Below are 22,564 nucleotides of genomic sequence, written 5' to 3'. Positions count from 1 at the left end.
ACAAAATTATGTATGAGACAGGTGAAGGTCTTGTAGGTTTCAGATGCTTCAATGCTTCAATTACTCATTAAAAGAGGTTTTCAGACTTCCCTTCCAGCAAAGATAGAGGAACAGGAACTGGATTTACTCTCCAGCTGGAACAACAACAGCAACAACAACAACAATTCAGACAAAATATATGAAGCAATGGTTTCAAAATACTGGATATCAAGCATCAAAGGACAGTGACCCGTGAGAGACAAGAAACAAAAGAGATGAGCCTTCAGTTTCCCCAGCTACTGCCTTGATAATCTCTAAATTATAGATATAACTGTATTAATTAATAATCATGTAAAGTGTGAATGATCTAAATACTCTAAAGAAAAGAAATGAGCAGATCAGACAATAAAAGTCAGACCCAATTATTTGCTGCCCATAAGAAACACTTTAAACATAAATACAAAAACAGGTTAAAGAGTTGCAAAAGATACCATGTCAACAATGAGTCAAGAAAGCAGGCATGCTGTTTAATTGTATTTTTTTTTAAATTTGTTTTTTAGGTAAGCTCTAGGCCCAATATGGGGCTTGAACTCACAACCCTGAGATCAAGAGTCTCATTCTGACTGAGCCAGCCAGGCACCCCAGGCATGCTATTTTAATATTGGAACAAGTAAATGTCAGAGTAAAGAATATTACCAGGGATAAAGAACGTTATTTCATAATGATAAAGTGGTCAATAACAATTTAAACATTTATGACCCTAACAACAGAGTTTCAAAATACATGAAGCAAAAACTGATGCAACTATAAGAAGTTGATAAAAATCACAAGTATAATTGGAGATTTTAGAACTCCTCTCTCAATAACTGATAGAACAAATAGAAAACCAAGAAGATAATAGTCTTGGTGCGCCTGGGTGGCTCAGTCAGTGAAGTGTATGACACTTGGTTTCAGCTCAGGTCATAATCTTGCAGTTCGTGAATTTAAGCCCCGCATTGGGCTCTACGCTGACAGTCTGGAGCCTGTTTGGTATTCTCTCTCTCCTCTCTCTCTGCCCCTTCCCTGCTTGTGCTCTCTATCTAAAAATAAATAAATAAACTTAAAAAAATAATTTGATAGTCTTGAGCAAGACTATCAAACAGCTTGACCTATTTGCCATTTATAGGACACTCTACATGACAACAGCAGAATACACATTCTTTTCAAGTACACAGAGAACATTCACCAAGATAGACTATATTCTAAGCCATAAAACAAACCTCAATAAATTTAAAAGGATTCAAATCATACAAAATATATTACAAAATATATTCTCTGACCACAATGGAATTAACTTAGAAACCAATAACAGATCTCTGAAAAATCCTCTAATGTTTGGAAATGGAATAACAGGCTTTTAGATAAGCCATGGGTCAAAGAAGAAATCAAAAGAGAAATTAGACACTATTTAGAACCAAATGAAAATTAAAATATCATATATAAGATTTTGTGGGATATCAGTAGAGCAGTTCTTCGGGAGAGACATAGAGCTAAATATATTAGAAAGTTAGAAGAAAAAAGAAAGAAAAAGGAAAGATCTCAAATTGATGATCTCAGATTCCAACTTAGTAAAATAGGAAAAGAGCAAACTAAACACAAAGTAAGAAGAAGAAAGGAAATAATAAAGATTAAAGTGGAAATCAATGAAATAGAAAGCAGAAAGACAATAAACCTAAGAGCTGTTCTTCGAGAGGATTAATAAAATTGGTAAACTGCTATCTAACCAGACTGAGGAAAAGCAGAAAACAAAATTACCAGTATCAGGAATGAGAAATTTGACATCACTACAGAGTCTAGATATTAAAAGGATAATAAGAGAATATTGCAAATAACACTTTGCCTATGAATTTGACAACTTAGACAAAACTGACAAATTCCTTGAAAAACACAAAATGCCAAAGACCAATCAAGAAAAAATAACCTGAACAGCCCTATGTCTTTTTAAAATTTTACTTGGTAGTTAAAAACCTTACTACCAAGAAAACTTCAGGCTCAGATGGCCTTATTGGTGAATTCTACCAAACATGTAAGAAAGAAATAAAATGAATTCCACACCAACTCTTTTAGAAATAATAATTCTATGTAAAATTTCAGGGAGTGCCTGCGTGGCTCAGTCGGTTAAGTGTCTAACTCTTGGTTTCAGCTCAGGTCATGATCTCATGGTTCAGGATTCAAATAGCATCTGGTTTCACACTGACAGTGTGGATGCTGCTTGGGATTCTCTCTGCCATTCCCTGCTTGCATTGTCTCTGTCTCTCTCAAAATAAACAAATAAACTCGGGGTGCCTGGGTGGCTCAGTGGGTTAAGAGTCTGACTTCAGCTGAGGTCATGATCTGAGTTCAAGCCCTGTGTTGGGCTCTGTGCTGACAGCTCAGAGCCTGGAGCCTGCTTCAGATTCTGTGTCTCCCTCTCTCTCTGCCCCTTCCCCACTCACACTCCATTTCTCTCTGTCTCTCAAAAATGAATGCTAAAAAAAAAATTAAAAAATAAATAAAATTCTACACAAACTTTCAACCTTATTCTCTGAGGCCAGCATTACCCTGATACCAAATCCAAAGACATTAAAAGAAAGCTACAAGCTAATATTCTTCTTTAAAATAGATACAAAAATTTGAAATCAAGATTTAACAAATCCAATACATAAAAAGGAAAATATATCATGATTCCTTCAAACTTGTCCCAAGAATATAGGGCTGGTTTGACATTTACAAATCAGCTCATCCATGTAATTTACCACATAAACTGAAAAAAAAGGCGTACAATAATCTCAACAGACACAGAAAAAGCATTTGACAACATCCATTCCTGATCAAAACTCTCAGCAAAACAGGAACAGAGGGGAACCTCCTCAACTTGGTGAAGGCTATCTATGAAAAACCTACAACTTATGGTTGAAAGGCTGAATGTTTTCCCTCTAATATCATAGTTCCAGTGAGATTGGGCACAGACATTTGGGAAGTTTCGTTTTGGAATTGTTGATTTTGGGGCCCAAAATGCCATTGAACATCTAACTAGGGATTTACAGGGTAATATGGATCTGGAGCTCGGAAGAGAGAGCTGTTATAGGGCCTATTAAAAGATATTTTAAAACGAATTTATATTTTTAAAAACCCCAGAGAAACAAGGTGAAAAGTTAAGATGAGAAGAGGGTTAGGAATGGAAATATTGAAGAAAAGCAACACTGAAGCCTTCTCCTGTAGGAAGATATAGGAAGAGGGGCAGGAAAAGGTGACCAAAAGAGCATGAGCTATCCTTAAAAAAAAAAAAAAAGTGACCAAGAACAATTTTACAGGTGAAAAGACACCTCTAATGGTGTGTCTATAAGAGAAATCCAGTTTCAAGAAAAAGGGAGGGGTCAAGTCAAAAGTTGCAGAGGACCTTAAGATTTAAGGATTGTGGTACATGCTGATATGCTTAGCCATAAACACAGGTGACCATCAGAACATATTGAAAATAGGCATTATCTAGTATAGATGGGCGTTAGCCAATCCTTAATACTGGCACATCATATTACATTCCATTCCATTCTGGGTCAATATTGATGCAACTGAGTCTTTCCTATTGGTTACTACACCGTCCTCTTACTACACCGTAGGTTCATACAGACCTACCAAGACAGCCCAGTATCCATGGCTTTAGAAAGTTCAAGTATCCATTTTTCAACTCAAAAAAGGGTAAGTGAAATACTTTCGTTGACTCCAAGGCCTGATAAGATTTGGGGCCTTTTGTTCCTGAAACTAATAAACCGTCTATCCTTTCCCAGATCAGGTACCCCTTACCTCCTATAATGAGAGGCAGAGACGAACATTATCTCACCGAGCCTCATTTTTTTTTTTTTATTAGTAAAAAGTGTATAAGAACATAAACCCGACCTCAGTACTTTCGCGGAATTGGTTAGAATAAAATGGAGGTTTCGTAAATCCGGGTTGTCTTATTCAGGCTCCTTGACACCTGGACTAGAGCCTGACACATAGCATGAGCTCAGCAAATGGCTGTATTGTAATAATTGAATATTTGTTAGAAGGCTTTGTTAATCTGGAAGCTGTTCCAAGTGTTACTTATTCTCCAACCCCGATTTAGGCTCCCAGGTGACCAAATTTAAACAACTCATCTTGATGGGTGCTAAGGAGTAGCTGGAAGGACTGTAGCCCCCTCCCCAGAATAAATAAAAACATTGGAGGCTGTGCAAACAGAACTTCGCGGCCAGTTCCCTGGCCCACCATCCCACCGGATTGCCGCTCCCAAACCTCTTCCTTTTGAAAATCTGCACCCGTTGTAGAACTTTTGGGACCCTATGTGAGCAAGTCTCGCTTTGATGTCTCTGGAGATGTTACCACAAAACTCTTCATAGTAGCCTTGGCCTCTTCAACGTCCCTCAACTTGAGATGCGGCCGCGAAAACGGCTAAGAGCTCCCCCAGGGACCCAGCCCTCGGGAGGCTTCTTAGTCCGCGCCCCCAGCCTCTCACAGTGGTTAAAGGATGCCGGCAGGCAGGCCTACAACAAGCTCTCCGAGGCTTAGGGTTTTCTCGGAGGTGGGCCTTGGGGGCGAAGGTGGGGCCGCCCGCCAAGGGCCCCTCCTCCCGCGGCCCGTTGCCCGGTGCGGGGGCGGGAAGGGCGGAGCCGGGCTGTTAGCTGCGGGCTCCTCCTCCCAAGGGCAGGCCAGGGGAGGCGGAGGCGGGGCAGGTTCCTAAATGGGGCGGACTTTGGCGGCGGAGGCGGGGCCAGACGCCGCGGGCACTTCTTCCCTCGGGCGGGCAGGCCGGAGAAGCGGCGGTTTTCTTTTCCCGGGGGCGGGCCTCGGCGGCGCGAACGGGCCTGGGGGCGGGGCCGGGCCCCGAAGGCCCCTCCTTCCGAGGCGGGCTTGTTTGGCCGTGGCTGCAGCTGCGGGGTGTCCGCGGTTTGGCTGCCTAGCCAAACGGGCTCTGGCTCCTCCCAGTGGCCGGCCGGGGCGGAAGCAGGAGGCGGGGGCAGCGTGCGCGCTGCTGGTCTCCTCTCCCGCGGCGCTGGGGCCCGCGTTCCGCGGCTGCTGCTCGATTCGGCGCCTCGCAGTCGGCCAGCTCCTCTCGGCGCCCGCCGGCTTCTAGACCAGGCCTCCTTCTCAAGCCCCGGCCCGCGGCGTCGACCCCGCCAGCCCTCTACCGCCCCGTCTCATAGTGTGGCCACCGCTGCCGCGGCCCCAGCCCCGATGGCTCTGTGCAACGGAGACTCCAAGGTCAGTCTTTCGCGTGGGGGTCCCTGCCTCACCGCTTCCGGGCGCAGGCGAGGCTCCGGGGCCGGGGAACCACCGCTCGACCCCCCCTCCCCCCAGCCCGTCAGCGCAGCCCTGCGGCCCGGGCAGCTGCGCGTCGGAGAGTCCTTGGTCGGGGCCTGTGGCATGTTTTCTCCTCGGGAGCGGCAGGTGCTTTGTTGATTTTGTCTGCGTGTCGGGGTTCCTGCGGCCGCCGGTCTTCGGGCGTCGGGGAGGGCGTCAGCTCCCCGCGGCCGCGCCGCTGGCCCCCGCCTCCCCCGCGCCGCTGTGGGGCTCGGAGCCCGGGGAGCGCGGCCGGAGGGTGGAGGTAGGGAGGCCAGCGGGTTGTGCGTGTTTGCTTCCTCAGCCCTCACCCTCGTCCCTTCGAGAGGCTGGGGGCCTTTTGTGGACCTCCGGGGACCCGCCGAAGGCAGGGCAGGGTCGGGGCCTCGCGTGCGGCTTTCGAGCCGTGCCGGCCTCCCGTCTTCCCGCCACCCCATTTCCCGCCTGCCTTCGGTGGGGCCCTCCCCGCACCCTAACGCCGGCCTTGGGGTCCGCGGCGGCGAGGCCGCGTGACTGCGGCTCCCCTCGCTTGTCCCCTTCTCCGGTCCTGGTCCCCAGGTCAGTCCCTGGTCAGGGCCCATGGCCCCTCACTCCGCTGCCCTCCCCCCCCCCCCCCCCCATTCTCCGAGGGCAGGAGCGTGGGTCTAACCCCGCCCCCAGTCGCTGGCTGCTTTTACTCGTTTGTTGGCGGTGGATCCCCCTCCCCGCGGTGCGGATCCCTCTCCGGGACGCGAGCCGCGGCCGCCACCGCCGAGGGCTGGGGAAGTGGGGAATCCCGGCGTGCTGGAAAAGTTGCTAACTCGGTGTGGGGAGAGCACGTTTGGGCCGCCGCTGCGCTTCTCGTCACCTCCAGCTCACTTTTTTCTTTAGACCTCTTCGTCCGTCTCGCTTCTGAAATTGAGCACCTTTGCTTTCACTTCTGTGTTAAAATTTTCGTTGCTTGGCGTTCTTTCAGACCCTTACAAAGTCGTTTTTGTCAGCGGGAAACTGCAGTTTTGAATTGGGATTAACTTGAGCAAGATGTACCTCCTGTATGCTGTTTAGAGCCTCGCTTTGAGAAATTACTTTAAATTTTATTCGGGTGTGTGGGATTTTCAAAGTCAGGTGGGAATTGGTGTTCTAAGTCAGATAGTAGTGCCTTACTCATGGTATTCTGTTTCCAAGGTGCTGCCTAAGTGTCACTTGCTAGTAGGTCCATTTTTGCTAATGATTGCTTAGTTCCTCGTAAACATTCAAAAACTAATTGTTGAGCAAATGAGAAGAGATAGTAAGGTAGCGATATGCGCTTTTAAACCGAGGAAACTGATGCTTAGACTCGGTGAAGCTCTTGTCTCAGGATTATGAAGGTAAATGAAGACCCTGAAGTAGTTTCAGACCTCAGAAGCGAATGTAAACCTCATTGTACAGCTCTTTACACTCTGTACATTTGCAAAGCATTTTTCTTCTCTCTTTTGAGACTTATAACTTAGCTTTGTGCTCATAGAAGAAATGACTGTACCAACAGAACTGAAACCTAATTTACAGACTTTGAAAAATATGTAGTGGTATAAGAGTATTTTCAGAAATTAACTGGCAGCAGGAAGTTAAAGATTCAGTTTCCAATTTATTTGTCTCAGGAGTATGGAACATAAACTTTTTTTCTAGTTGACACTTTGGTTTAACTTGCATTTTAAAGAGTCTTGATCAATTTGATGTATTTGAGCTTCAAGTGAACTGCTGATTTTTTTTTAAATTTCAAGGTCCTTTATGTTTTACAGCATACTCAAGCATGTGTATTTTTATTTTGGACTAATAGATGTGAACCGGATTGGAAGCATTTTCAGGAGGAGCCATCAGGGAAATAATATACTTCATTAAATATATTATTATTCCACGTACGAGTAAGGAGAAAAAAACCCCTACAATTAAACTATGATATGTCATTGACATCGTATTGACAAGTAAACAGATGTAGAAGTAAAGTAGGTGAAATGAGATATTTCTAAGAGGTCTGCCTGGAAATCTGAGTAGGTATCTCTTTTCTATAGTTTACTCCTGAATTACTCTTCTCTGGAGTGAAATACAAGTACTGCCCTCAAGCTTTGGCCGCAAGCTTACTTTGCGCATAGATTGTTTCTGACAATTGTATGTGAATCCTGGTTCATAAATTAAAAAGGTGATTTCAATTTCTATCCTGGCACATTTCAATTTGTATCAGGATTTTCTTTCTCTCTTTCTCTCTCTCTCTCTCTCTTTCTTTCTTTCTTTCTTTCTTTCTTTCTTTCTTTCTTATCTCTACACTCACTGTGGAGCTCAAAACCCTGAGAAAAACCTGGAGATCAAGAGTTGCAAGCTCTACTGACTGAGCCAGCTATAGGCGCCCCTATATCAGGATATTCTAAAATGACATTTTTACGTGATAGAAATCAGGGAGAGACCTAAAATCTGTAAAAGCATTTGGGCTGAATGGTTAACCACCTAAAGCAGAGGTTATTGTTTTCTTGGTTAAGGAGTTGACATAATGTTATTTAATTAAGAAGTTAAGATCATATTTAATAATGTCTTTAAAAACTTTTTACAGCTACTTGATGTTGTATATGAATTGTATATAGGTCAAGTATGAGACATAGTAACTATTTTCTGTTTTACTGAGGCAGGATTATCAGAATATTGTTCTTTGGACTCCGTGTCAGGTTTCCCTATTTTTTTTTTTTTTTTTTTTGCCTTATCTAAGCCTCAGACTCTTGGTTCCAGTAGAGGTGGGACCTGCTCCATCACCTTTCCTCAAATGTTGACTAGGGTAATCATACTTGAATTAATGTGTTTTTAAAGTTGATTGCATGTGATACAGAATCTTTAATGACATCTAATGTTAAACTTTTTTTTTATTTAAAAAAAAATTTTTTTAATGTTTATTTATTTTTGTGAGAGAGAGACAGAGCTCCAGAGGCAGAGGGGCAGAGAGAGAAGGAGACACAGAATCAAAGCAGCTCCAGGTTCTGAGCTGTCAGCACAGAGCCCGACGCGGGGCTCGAACTCACGAACCGTGAGATCATGACCTGAGCTGAAGTCGGCCGCGTAACCGACTGAGCTACCCAGGCGCCCCTAATGTTAAACTTTTAAATTTGGCATTTCTAAATTTAAGTTTTTGAATTGAGTTGAAAGATGATGAGATTTTTTACCTGGGACGCATTGACAACTGTCCTTTTATGATAATCCTTTATAGTATATATTTTTTTGAAAGGTCAAAGATGATTTTTTTTGCCTCAGATTTTAAAATATTTGTGAAGATGCTCATCTAGAATGTAAGAGCTGTTACAAAAGGAATAGTTTTTATTATTTCCTGTTGTTAGACACGGAAGGTTTTGAGACTGGGAAGGTTTTGAAATTCCTCCAGGAACCTCAGATAGCCTTGTCTTTAGCGAGGCCAATTTGTTACTTAAGGTAGATGATTGTCTTTTAAGAATTTTTTAAAGATGTAGACTTGTCTTATACTCGTTCAAATGTATTTGATACTTTTTAAAAGGCTATTTAATGAATTATATTCCAAAGGATGCTGTTTGAAATAAAGAATAATTATTTGCTATACAGAACAATAAAATGTATCTCTGTTATGATGCTTAAATTGTCTTCATGTTTCCTTCTAACCTAAACTCTGTTAGATGCTCAAGATGAATGAAGTCCTCAGGGATAAAACAATTCTGAAGCACTTTGTGAATCAATGGAAAAGTAGTCTCATAGAATTTGAGTATTTGTATAGCATACATAATTCTGGGTTGTGTAGAATAGAATGCTATTTTTTTCATGCATTTTGTAGAATAGAGACATTTCTGTATTTGCTTAAGAATCACAGTGGTTCAGGGGCGCCTGGGTGGCTTGGTTGGTTAAGCGTCCGACTTTAGCTCAGGTCATGATCTCGCGGTCCGTGAGTTTGAGCCCCGCGTCAGGCTCTGTGCTGACAGCTCAGAGCCTGGAGCCTGTTTCAGATTCTGTGTCTCCCTCTCTCTCTGCCCCTCCCCTGTTCATGCTCTGTCTCTCTCTGTCTCAAAAATAAGTAAACGTTAAGAAAAAAAAATTAAAAAAGAATCACAGTGGTTCAAAAAAAATAGCTTTACTATAGTAATAATGTGATAGTGGGTTTTCTTCTTTTTTAAATTTTTTTAAATGTTTACTCATTTTTGAGAGAGAAAGAGACAGAGCCTCAGCGGGGGGGGGGGGGGGGGGGGGGGGCAGAGAGAGAGAGAGGGAGACACAGAACTCGAAGCCGGTTCCAGGCTCTGTGCTATCAGCGCAGAGTCTGACATGGGGCTTGAACTCCTGAACCGTGAGATCATGACCCAAGTCCAAGCCAGACCCTCAACTGACTGAGCCACCCAGGCGCCCCTATTAGTTGGTGTTCTTATTGGTGGGCTCTTGCCATGGCTTCAGGTTCATGGTTTGAGGATTAAGGACATGGTTATATAGTTATGTCTGTACATTCCCTGATATAGGCCTTTATAATGTGATAGGAAGTAAGATGTTTGGTTATAATAGTGTGACCATATATTCTCTTTGTCTAAACTGGGGCGTATAAGGACATAAAAGAACATAAAAGAAGTTGCTGAAAATAAATTTGTAATTGCTGTAAAATGAAATATTACCAAACAAAAAGTTTGGATTCATGCAATATAGTAAATTAATGGCAAAACTCCTGTAGCAAGAATGCTCAGATTACTGTCTGAACATTATGTGCAGAAACACACGACATCTCTTTTTTGCATATACTTTACACACACCTTATTCACATTTCCCATTGACCTAGTGGATGGTGGCCTACAGGTTTGGAGCATCTTGCAAGCTGAGCAGTGGCTGTGTGGCACAACTGAGCACTCAAGACTGGATAGAGTTAGCTATCCCTAGTTGCCGAGGGTCCAAGTGTACTTCATTTTATCAGAAATGGATAAAAAAATGGGTTATCAGATTGAACCTGAAGTTAGAAGTGAGAACTGTATATTGCACCTGCACTCTATGCAGAACTAGACAAAACCATGTCAGAAGGTGGAAATATAAAGTGAAAGTATAATAAACCCATCTGATGTTACTTAAATGCAGCTATTCATAAGCAAATGTGTAAAACTGAAGAATATGTTAAGCTGGGTGGGGTGTTGGAATAACAGGTGTAAATTAGGATCGTTCTGGGCAAACTGCCATATGGTCACTTCAGTTATAGAGCACATATTGTCCTGAGTCTGGATCTTGATTTCACAGTGACAGGTATTTAAAATTTGGCTAAACTTTAATCCTAATATATATATCAGAGTAGTTATTTTTGAGTTAATAAAATTCTGAGTTATGAAAATTCTTAAAAATTGAGTGTCAAATTGCTTGTTTTCTAAAAGATGAGAACCAACAGTGTTGAAACTGACCAAAAGGTAAAATAATCTGCTCTAATCTACCATAACAGATGTTTCCCAAACTTTTAAAGCTGCCTGGACTTGCAAAATTCTGTTATTCCTGTTTGTCACCAGGAGAATAGAATCCTTTTTCTCTCTTAAAACTTACAGAGATCTATGTAAATTTAAGACACCCTCACCTTGTCTATAATTTGGAGAACTAGTCTTAGTAATTCTTCTCCTCTGAGTCTCATTATGAATATAAATTTAAGACTCCAGAATTCTAAAATGCTGCTTTGGACACATTTTGGATGAAGAATCCCAAATTAATTTGGGAAAATTTAGATGAATATAAAAATACAGATAAATCATTGTTTTGGTGTGTTTATTGGTAATAGTGAAACTTTTTGTGCTGTGATTTTTCCTTCTTTAACTTAAAACAAAATTTTTTTAATGTTTATTTTTTTTGAGAGAGCATGAGCAGGGGAGGAGCAGAGAGAGAGGGAGACACAGAATCTGAAGCAGGCTCCAGGCTCTGAGGTGTTAGCACAGAGCCGGATGCAGGGCTTGAACTCACAAACTGTGAGATCATGACCTGAGCCAAAGTTCGATGGTTAACCGACTGAGCCACCCAGGTGCCCCTTCCTCCTTTAACATTTTTTTTTTCCTTTAACATTTTATGAAAAATTTTCAAGCTAACAAGTTAGAAGAAATTTTAGTCACCATTTAGGCATACACCTAGATTCTACTCTTCACTTTTATTAAAACAGTTTTATTGAGATATAATTCATATACCATAAAATTGTGCCAATATAAAGGGCACAATTCAGTGGTTTTTAGTATATTCACAGATTTGTATGACCGTCATCACCACAGTCAATTTTGGAACATTCTCATCACCCCCAAAAGATATCCTGTAGCTTTTAGCAATCAGCCCTCTGGCCATCTGCCTTTTTCTCCCAATGCTAGACAGCTACTAATCTTTTTTGTCTCTATAAGATTTGCCTTTCTGAACATTATATATGACTAGAATCTTAAAATATGGAGTCTTTTGTGACTGGTTTCTTTTAGTGTAATGCCTTCAGAGTTCATCTGTCTTATAGCATGTGTTAAGTACCTTATTCTTTTTTGTTACCAAATAATGTTCCATTGTATGGATATACCACCTTTTACACATTCATCAGTTGATGGACACTCTTGATATTATACATAATGGTTCTATGAATATTCCTGTACAAGTGTTTGTGTAGACATAAGTTTTCATTTCTTTTGGATGTGTACTGGGGTGGAATTGCTGGGTCATATAGTAATTCTGTGTCTAACCTTTTGGTGAACTGTCAGACTTTTCCAAAGTGGCTGCAGTATTTTCTATTTTCTGTCAGTAGTGCATGAGGTTCTAATTTCCCCACATTTTTGCCAACACTTGTCTTTTGGATTATAGCCATCATAGTGGGTGTGAAGTGGTATTTCATTATGATTTTGATTTGCATTTCCCTAATGACTGATGATGTTGAACATCTTTTCATGTGCTTATTGTCCATTTGTATATTTTCTTTGGAGAAATGTCTGTTCAGATCATTTGCCTGTTTTTGAAAGTAGGTTACTTGTCTTTTTGTTGAGTTGTAGGAGCTCTTTATTCTAGTGACAAGTCTCTTATCAGAAATATGCTTTGCAGATATTTTCTGCCATCCTCTGGATTTTTACTTTTTTAATGGTGTCCTCTGATACATAAAAGCTTATAATTTTGATGAAGTTCAACTTATTTATTTCCTTTTGTCACTTTAGCTTTTGGTATCTCACCTAAGGAACATTTCCTTTTTTTTTTTTTTCCCTTCAAGTTTTTATTTAAATTCATTAGTTAACATATGGTGTATTACTAGTTTGGGGAATAGAATTTAGTAATTGGTCACTTAAATATAGCACCCAATGCTCATCACAACAAATGCCCTTCTTAATGCCCATCGCCCTACCCACCTCGCCTCCAGCAACCCTCAGTTTGTTCTCTATAGTCAAGAGTTTGTTTTATAGTTCGCCTCATAAGAAGCATTTCCTAATGATCTTAAGTCTTGTGTAATTGCCTATGTTTTCTTCTAAAGCCTTTGTAGCTTTAGCTTTTACATTTAGGTCTTTGATCCGTTTTGTTGTGAGACTCTAAGTTATAATTTGGTGGAACATTTTCGTATTATTGCATTATCGTCATGAACTGTGAAATCTGTTCCTGCCAACTCCAACATCTGACTGAGTGAAATAAGGTACCAGATTTACAGCATTAGACTGAGCAGGTAACTTTTTAAAAAGTAATTAAAGGGAATTAGGAATAAAAGTGTACATTTTTAATGGATGGTTAATTGGATGCTTAATCCACTTAATGGATTTAACCTGATAGATTTTTGGTTTTGTAATGGAGTGATTCTTAGGTTTGACTGAATGTTGGCCTTGTTTTTGACACCATGGCAGAGCTTGACCATCTGGGTCCCCCCCCCCCCCCCCACTCCCGCTGAAGGCTGAAGGTAAATAGTTGCTTATTGTAGCATTGTTTTTCAGTTTGTGGAGACAAATGGTTTGAAAAGGTCACTAATAGGTATTTTGTTTGGCTTGTTTTTATTGAGGCAAAATGTGCATAGTTGAAATACACAGATCTTTAAGTGTATAATTTGAATTTTTTAAAATTTATTTGGAGAGAGAGCGAGCACAAGCAGGAGTGGGGCAGAGAGAGAGGAAGAATGACAATCCCAAGCAGGCTCTGTACTGTCAGCACGTAGCCCAGCTTGGGGCTCAGACTCCCCAAACGTGAGACCTGAGCCGAAATCAAGAGTTGGGCGCTTGCTTAACTGACTGAGCCACCCAGGTTTTCAGTGTACAATTTGAATTTTGACACACACACACACGTATACATACACACACACAAACACACCCATGTAACCACTTCTCCAATCAAGATCTAAAACATTTCTATCATTTCCAAGTTCCTGTGTGCCCCTTTGACACTTAATCCCTCCACTCCTCTAGCAGCAACCACTGTTCCCATTTTTATAACCAGACATTAGTTTTGTTTGCTTTTGAACTATATATAAATGGAATCATACAGTGATTGTGGCTTCTTTCATAATGTTTTTGAGATTTATCCATGTTATTGTGTCAGTAGTTTGTTCATTTTTATTGTTGCCTAGTATTCCACTGTGTGGATATACCAGAATTTGTTTATCCATTCACATGTTGATGGCCATGTGTTCTGTTTCCAGTTTTTGTGGACATAGATGTTCATTACTCTTGGATAAATATTTAGGAGTGGAATTCTTGGGTCAGAGGAGAGCCCCTAATAGGTATTGGTATTTTCTATTTTGTACAGTTTAAAATATTTAGGTTATAATAATAAATTACTTGATACCTGGAAGAGATAAACCTTGGTATAGTAAAACAAACTTTAGAAAATTACATCATAATATTTTATCCTTAAGAGTATTTTCAAAAGTACCTTGTTCGGCTGTATTTTAATGGAAATAGTATGTGGTTTGTGGGCAAAGAGGCTACTTTTGGATTGGCTTTATAAACCTGTACCAGTAGAAATGAATCACTTTATTTGATAATAACAATCTGAATTTTAAATTCAAAAATAAATTGACAATAAAGCTGATGAAAATAGAATTGGAAGCACTTGATTTAATAAGGCTGGGTTTTTATTTTTGTTATTATTTATTTATTTAAAGTTTATTTAGTTATTTTGACAGAGGCAGAGATAGCACGAGTCGGGGAGGGACAGAGAGAGAGAGCGTGGGGGAGAGAGAATCCCAAGCCAGCCCATGCTGACAGTGCAGAGCCCTACACAGGGCTCGAACCCAGGAACTGTGAGATCATAACATGAGCCAAAACCAAGAATCCAATGCTTAGTCGACAGAGCCACTGAGGTGCTCCTCTTCTTTTTAAATGCAACCTTTGGAATTGATGCAGTATTTGCATATAAAAACTATTTTCAGATTTTTGATAAGAAAATTTCTATCATTTTGTCTGTGAGGCATATTATCCTTGTATGGCAAATCTTGGATTCACCAGGGCTAGCTCTCCAGAGGTTAATTAATAGTGCCTCTAAGTAGTTCCTCTTCCCTAATGTCTTTCCTTCATTAGTTACCCCCTTAAAAAAATTTAAGTATGCATTTATGTTTTAAATTTACAAAGCTAGAGAATCTATATAATGTGTATTTTTTTTTTAAGTTTATTTATTTTGAGAAACAGTGCAAGTGGAGGAGACGGGCAGAGAGAAACCATACCCAGAAGTTTCCCTGCTGCCAGTGCAGAGCCCGATGCAGGGCTCAAACCCACGAAGCTGTGAGATCATGGCCTGAGCTGAACCGAAGATTCAGATGCTTAATCGACTGAGCCACCCAGTCACCTTCAGTGTAATCTGTATCTTAAAGACAGGGTCATAGAGACCTAAGCATGATTATAGCCATGTTGTATACTTCTGCCCTGTGTTCTTACGTATTTTTAAATGTATTTCCAGGGAAAGCAGGATCATGGTTTTTTGATTGAGAACCTGCCATGGATGCTTTGGTGTTAGTTTTTTGTGAAATTTCACTTTAGGTGGCAGTAAACATTTTCAGAAGGATGTGTCATACTGATTTATTGCTGACAAGTTTATGGTCAGCTCAGCACTGCTGAGCTCTACTACTTTCATCCTTCCGCCTAAGCCAAGATGTCTTATGGCATGGCACTCTCACTTCTGCTCTCATTACATAACCCAAAACTAGTCTCATGGCTGAGCCTGATGTCAAAAGTGAAGAAACATATTCCACCTAAAACAGAATGAACTGCAAGGTCACATGAGAAACGGCATGGATGTGGGGAATAGTGAAGAATTAGGGCCAATTATACAGTCGATTACGTATAGAATGTTAAAAGCATGCATATGTAGAGCAGAGTGTATAAAGTCCCTACCTAGCTAAACGGTTACAAGCACATGGTCAATCTTTCTTCATATATATTTACTTAGTGCCTCACAGACTTACATACATATTCTCTATTTTGTATGTTAAGATTGATCAGTTGATTCAGGTATTGCCAACATAACCATTTATTATCAAGTTTCTCATGAATCTTTCACCTAATGATTTTAATAATCAATGCCTAGTTTAGTGCTTGTCATAGATCTGCTGTAAAGAACCAGTTTTAAAATTTTCAGCCCACTGATGCTAATGCAATAAATTTATAGACAAATGAAATTTAAAAACCTAAGACATAATACATAAAGACCCCCAGTTTTTATTGTAGACTCAACAGAAATAAAATTATTTTCTCAACTTGTTATAAAAGTATATGAATGTTTATGTAGAACTTACGTACCTTTCGTTAACGTACCTTTGGTCACAATTTCAGATCAGAACTGGTCCTTTTGTGAACCACAATAGCTTAGATCCTTTAGGATTGCAAAATGGTGATACTCTAATTCTGCTATAAAGATCTATCTCTCATGAACTATATGGTTACTTGGTAGAGTTCCTACTGGAAAAGCAGAATGCATGCTTGATTCCTTCCCATTACTTTGACCAAATTTATTAATAGTTTTTTCAAGTTTTATTATTTGCAATAAAGTGTAGTTCAGGCACATATTGGAGTAGAAAGGGCTACATATAGAAGGAAGATTGTGTTTATGAAGTAGAGTAGAAGCATCTTGAAAAATGGACCATGTGCTAAACACCTGTGAAATTGTGACATCTCCTCAAACTTCGCATTTTTTTTCTTAAAAAGTGTATTGATTCTTTCTAAGCTAAAATTCTTTTTTTTAAAAAAATGTTTATTTATTTTTGAGAGCAAGAGAGTGACAGAGCATGAGTAGGGGAGGGACAGAGAGAGAGAGGGAGACACAGAACCTGAAGCAGACTCCAGGCTTAGAGCTGTCAGCACAGAACCCGACACTGGGCTTGAACTAACGAACCAGGAGATCATGACCTGAGCCAAACAAAGTCAGACACTTAATTGATTGAGCCATCCAGGCGCCTCCCTAAGCTAAAATTCTCAAAGGTATTTTAGGAGTAATAATTACGTGGGAGACAAAATTGAATCTCTTCATGAACTCAGTATGAAGAGATAGGTTTTTGATTATCTTTCATCTGTAAATAAAAAGTGTTATCCTAAGGTCATCATAAAAGAGGCAGTGAAGTTTGGGGATAAATCTGTATTATTTCTTATTTTTTTATGTTTATTTTTGAGAGAGTATGAGTGGGGGAGGGGCAGAGAGCAAGTGAGACACAGAATTTGAAGCAGGCCCCAGGCCCTGAGCTATCCTCACAGAACCCAGAACGGCGAGATCATGACCTAGGCCAAAGTTGGATGCTTGTTCAAGCAAGTTGGTACTTGTTTATGTGAGTAGGTCCACATATGCTCACACCTGAAATCACTTTCAAAAGAGGTACTTTTTGTTAGAATAATTGATCTGAGTCACAATAAGAATGCAGAATCAGTAGAGAAAACTAAGGGATAATATAAAGAAAACAATGTATGAGGAGGGTGAGCAGAGATAAACACAGTTCAGAACTTTTCCTTTCAATATTTTAATAGTATGAGAACAGTTGTTACTGAATGTTATCTGTGTATGTGTATACACTGCTAACTTTTAGAATGAGGTTGATTTGAGCTGATTCACAGTGGCTTAGATTTACCTAGAGATAACCTTGTTTGTTTCTTGGTTAATGTTCACCACTGAATGGAAAAACTGTAATAAAACTTTAAAGGATTTAAAAATCATGAGGTAAATAATAATACACTCTGATTTTCACCAACAGTGCAAGTTTTATTTAATTTAGAACTGGTTATGTAAGTATAGTTTATCCATCAGGTAACCTTGCCATAGGTTTCTGAAAAGACCTCTTTTAGGATAATTGAAATCCAAGAGGAAAAAAATTAATAATTTCAGAGTTTAAACACTGGTATTAGAAATTATAATGTTGGACTAAATTTTTATTTCCCTGCAAGTTAGATGAGACAGAGCATACAGACTTGTGGTTTTATTTTCTTACTCAGTGTTTATATGTATAAATTAAATCCATTAGATCTGTATTTAGCTCATCTGAGAAGATGAACTTCCTCAACCACTCCTGTGGTTAAGGTTTATATATGGGAGTCTGATAGTGTTTAAGTGGATGCTGGAAGTAGTATTAGAGTCCAAGCTAACCTGCTTTTTATTTTTTAATTCATTGATTTTAGGTCGTTCATTCAGACTGTGTTCATTATGTTTAGCAGTCGTGCCCTTGAACTTGAAAGGAGTTGTTGACACCATAAATACAGGTTAGAAGAGGATTTGCAATGATTTTGAAGGATCCAGAGACATAGTTGGTTATTCAAAAGAAGATGAAGTTCGGGTCAGAAGTACAAATTGATTCAGTAAAGGAGAAAAAAATGAAAATATGGAGATGGTGGTGGCTTGGTCCTATCTAACATGTAGAAATAAAGTAGGAGTGATGAATATACCTAGTAAGTGCTTGAAATTTCATTAGGGAAAAGAATTTTCTCAATGTATGAAATCATTAGCAAACTAAGAGCAGTAAAATGCTAACACAAAAAGTTTATGTCACTAGGGCCTTGTATTTTCCAGACCTGTTGAACACTGAAAACTTAAAAAACGTAGTAATTTGAGGGAATTCCAATAGAAGCTTATAGGTTACATAGATTAAAGGAGATAGAGAAAAATGAACTTCAGTGAACTGAGTGATCATAATTTTTGTTCACAATGTTTAATGCCTACACATGTGAAATTCTAAGATAAATAGAACAAAGTCAGTAATCATAACTTAAGCAACATGAAGCAATTGAAGATTGGTAAGCATTGCATGTACAACTAAATGTATATGCAGTATTGTCTATTATTGTATTGGGATGTCTCAGGACTTGTAGATTTTTCTCAGGTGTAAAGCCATTTCCTGAGGGCATTTTATACATTTGTTACTTAAAATGAACTGCATAACTATCATTGTATTCAGTAATGGCACCTAGAACTTTTTATATATGTCATTAGAGATTTATTTAGAGAGGCTTTTTTGAGAATCATAATAGCACTTACACACAGATAAAAATACATGTATATGAAATAAATTACTTTTATTTATTTAAAAAAAAAATTTTTTTTTTTTTTAACGTTTATTTATTTTTGGGACAGAGAGAGACAGAGCATGAACAGGGGAGGGGCAGAGAGAGAGGGAGACACAGAATCTGAAACAGGCTCCAGGCTCTGAGCCATCAGCCCAGAGCCCGACGCGGGGCTCGAACTCACAGACTGCGAGACCGTGACCCGAGCTGAAGTCGGACGCTCAACCGACTGAGCCACCCAGGCGCCCCTGAAATAAATTACTTTTAGTATTGCTGAACTTTCTTCGTGTTCAGTCTGACTCTTCTAAGAAATTACTTTTTGACTTGAGTTGTCCAGGAATTGTTTTTCCACACATCTTCCATGACATCAAGAATTTTGATAATTCACCATTTCTTGAGAGTGCTCAGTTACTTCTGGGATTTTTTTCAAGGCCATTGACAACTCATTCTGCAAGTTTTAATGCTAGTACTTTCTTGATCTTACCAGAAGATGTCAATGGAAGTTTTTCAGGTAATGACCAGGACTCAGGCCTTCTTCAGATGGTCTTTAAATGTTTTGCTGACTGAAATATTAAGGGGTTGAGCTTGTCCAAAGATACTACGAGGAGTAATAAGCCACTGCACTTTCCAGGGGTCTTACTCAAGTGTTTGTAGAAAACATAGAAAAATGATGTACTTGGTGAATTACATAAAGCTCCAGAATGTCTATCCTAGATGAATTTCAGCCAAGCTCAGCTGTATTTCTTTTGCTGAATCCTTGGGGCATCTTTCTGCTCTGAAGGAAATTTTCTAAGAGACTCCAGGGAATCTCTTTCCCTTAAGGGATTTTATGTCAAGTTGTACATAGCTATGACCATGGCAGTGACAGCTGTGTCATTGAGCTAATGTAAAACTTAAGATATTGTGTGATTTCTGAGCTGTCTGGCTTCTTTCATTTGGCATGTCTGAGATTGATTTATCCATGTTGGGATTTTTCGGCCAGAGAAGACATGGTATAGCAAGCACTCTGTGGGACCATAGAGAGTTTAAACAGCAGTTTAGGCTTAAAGAGTAGGTCATGGCCTTCCTTGTAGGGCTTAGAAGGTATTTTGGACTTAATTGAACTTTATTCTAAGGGAAAGTCACTATAGGATATTAAGCAGGGGGAGGAGGACTTAAATCACAGCTTTTTTCGTTTTAAGCACACAGGCTTGTTAACCACCTGATCAAAGTCAATGTCACCAGTAATGAAACAAAATGACATGACACTTGCCACCGTGTTCTGTCAAGAAGAGGCATGATTACATCACCAGTGTAAGACTGTTGCCAGAAAAATGTTTATCTGGAATCTAATCATAAGGCAACAAGTAGATCCTGCTTGAGGCCTGTTCTGCAAAAAGCTGGTCTGAACTTTTAAAAAATGTCACTGTCATAAAAGATCATAAAAAGATGAATAAATCTAGATTAAAGGAGACAGTGACATGACAATGTGAGTTCAAAGTGTGTGGCTTTAGATGGGGTTCTGGAATTAAAAAAAAAAAAAGCCATACAGGACATTATTTGGTGACATTTGGGGAAATTTGTGTGTAGATACTATCAGTGTTAAATTTCTTGGGTGTGATAATATATTGTAGTTAGGAGAATGTCCCTGTTTGTAGGAAGTACATTCTGAAAAGTTTTTTTGGGGAGAAAAATGTCTATAATTGTTTTCTAGTAGTTCAGGGAAAGAAGTATATATAGATAGGAATAATGCAAATGTGGCAAATGTTACTAATTGTTGAATTTAGGTGGAGAGTGCTGTTTCACTGTGCCATAGTTTTGGTTTGTTTGTTTTTTTCTTAAGTTTATCTTACTCCCAGTATGGGGCTTGAACTCATGACCCCAAGATCAAGAGTTGCATGCTCCTTTGACTGAGCTGGCCAGGCGCCCTTGTGCCATATTTTCATCCTTTCTGTAGGTTTAAAGTTTTTCGGCGGGGGTGGGGGGGATGGGGGGGGTGGGGGGGGGGAAGGGTTGAACAAGCATATGATAAGGTCAAGAGATAGAGGGTCTCTGATTTAACCCTTTAGTTGTAGGATCAGACTTTATTCAGTGTTGTATGTGAGGTGATGGTTTCTTATGAAAAACCTTCAGTTAATTCTGTTGACGTTTCTTTAAAAAAAAATTTTTTTTTTTTACATTTATTTATTTTTGATAGAGACAGAGCACAAGTGGGGGAGGGGCAGAGAGAGAAGGAGACACAGAATCCGAAGCAGGCTCCAGGCTCTGAGCTGTCAGCACAGAGCCCGACGTGGGGCTCAAACTCACAAACAAACCGTGAGATCATGACCTGAGCCGAAGTCGGACACTTAACTGACTGAGCCACCCAAGTGCCCCTGTTGACATTTCTAAAGTACCTAAGGTGTTGGATAATTTTATGAAGATGTACACTTTCTCCAGAGTATAGGTGTAGTGAGATTAAAAAAGTAAATATGCTCAAACTTCCAGTAGCCTTTTGGTAATGAAAGGATTATTCTGGGTAGTTGAATATCCCAGATAACTAAAATGTGTGTGTGGTCGGGCGGGGGGGTTGTTCAAAATATCTTTAACCCTAAAACTTTTATTTTGGCAACTGAAGGCTCCTAAAATGTCTTTTCTTTTTCTTTTTCTTTTTTTTTTTTTTTGAGAGAGAGAGTGAGAGTGCATGCCCGAGTCAGGGAGGGTCAGAGAGAGAGAGAGAGAGAGAGAGAGAGAGAGAGAGAGAGATAATCAGAAACAGACTCCAGGCTCCAAGCTGTCAGCATAGAGCCCAATGTGGGCTCAAACTCAAGAACTGTGAGGTCATGACCTCAGCTGAGGTTGGATGCTTAACTGACTGAGCCACCCAGGTGCCCCCTAAAATGTCTTTTTTGAAGGACAACTACCTGAATAAGTTAAGTACTGATGAAATCCGGTTTCCAAAATCATTTATGTGGTGTAATACTACTTTTCTCAGATACCAGTGGAACATTATTTCATTCATGAAAGCAATCTTTCTAAAGTAATAAACTTACTTCCTTTAAGTACCAAAATATTAAAAAATAAAATGAAGGTATTCTTCCAAAAATATGATGCATATTTAAAAATTTTTTTTTTCTTTTAATGTTTGTTTATTTTTGAGACAGAGAGAGAGGGAGACACAGAATCTGAAACAGGCTCCAGGCTCCGAGCTGTCAGCACAGAGCCCGACATGGGGCTCAAACTCACAGACTGCGAGATCATGACCTAAGCCCAAGTCGGAAGCTTAACCGACTGAGCCACCCAGGCACCCCAAATACAATGCATATTTACCCACTTTGCTTCTGTAGTGCTGATTGTTTTGGGGTTTGAAAAGGCCTACATTTACATCCTGCTTTTGCCATTGTTTCCCTACGCAAGTGACATAGTATCTGAGTCTCATTCTTCCATCTGTAAATTAGAAACACATACCATTATGAATAAGAAAACGTAAAGCACATGAAATACTAGGTGTGAAGTAAATGCTAGTTCCCTTTTATTAAAAAAAATCTTTTTATTGTAAAATAAAACATGGGCACAGAAAACTACACACAACAAATGTATAGTTGGATGAATTATAAATCATGTGCTTTTTTATTCAAAATATTGAAAGTTTTTTTTCTTTAAAGTCCTATAATTTTGTTAAGCATATGTGTTGGTACAGAGCAGATTAGCATGGCTCCTGTGCAAGGATGACATAAAAATATATGAGGTGTTCCATATTTTTCCACTTGCAATGATGTGGACGGAGCTAGAGAGTATTATGCTAACCAAAATAATCAGGAAAGACAAATACCGTATGTTTTCACTCATATATGGAATTTAAGGAATAA

At 39.7% G+C, this 22,564-nt stretch overlaps 1 protein-coding gene and 1 non-coding gene across 4 annotated transcripts in view; both read left to right on the top strand.

Annotated features, from left to right (window-relative positions):
• The first annotated feature begins 3,624 nt into the window (after positions 1 to 3,624).
• Positions 3,625 to 22,564, top strand: part of GMPS (guanosine monophosphate synthase) — a 78,314-nt gene continuing 59,374 nt past the window's right edge. Inside the window, exon 1 of one of the 3 annotated variants that reach the window (XM_078432221.2) lies at positions 3,625 to 3,693. In XM_078432221.2, coding sequence (XP_078288347.1) covers positions 3,649 to 3,693 — 45 coding nt within the window. In that variant the 5' untranslated portion in view covers positions 3,625 to 3,648. Of the gene's footprint in view, positions 3,694 to 4,796; positions 5,233 to 5,284; positions 5,419 to 22,564 lie in introns of those variants that run through there. The other 2 variants (XM_060639042.3, XM_060639043.3) reach the window with 2 other exon arrangements.
• LOC132674847 (U6 spliceosomal RNA) lies at positions 22,357 to 22,458 on the top strand. Its single transcript, XR_009608629.1, has one exon. It is a non-coding gene; the product is annotated as a U6 spliceosomal RNA (small nuclear RNA).

This window comes from Panthera onca, chromosome C2 (assembly GCF_046562875.1).
Source record: "Panthera onca isolate mPanOnc1 chromosome C2, mPanOnc1 haplotype 2, whole genome shotgun sequence".
NCBI classification, from domain to species: Eukaryota; Metazoa; Chordata; class Mammalia; order Carnivora; family Felidae; genus Panthera; species Panthera onca.
The sequence above is the reverse complement of the archived record's forward strand: the minus strand, read 5'-3'. Positions and strand labels throughout refer to the sequence as shown.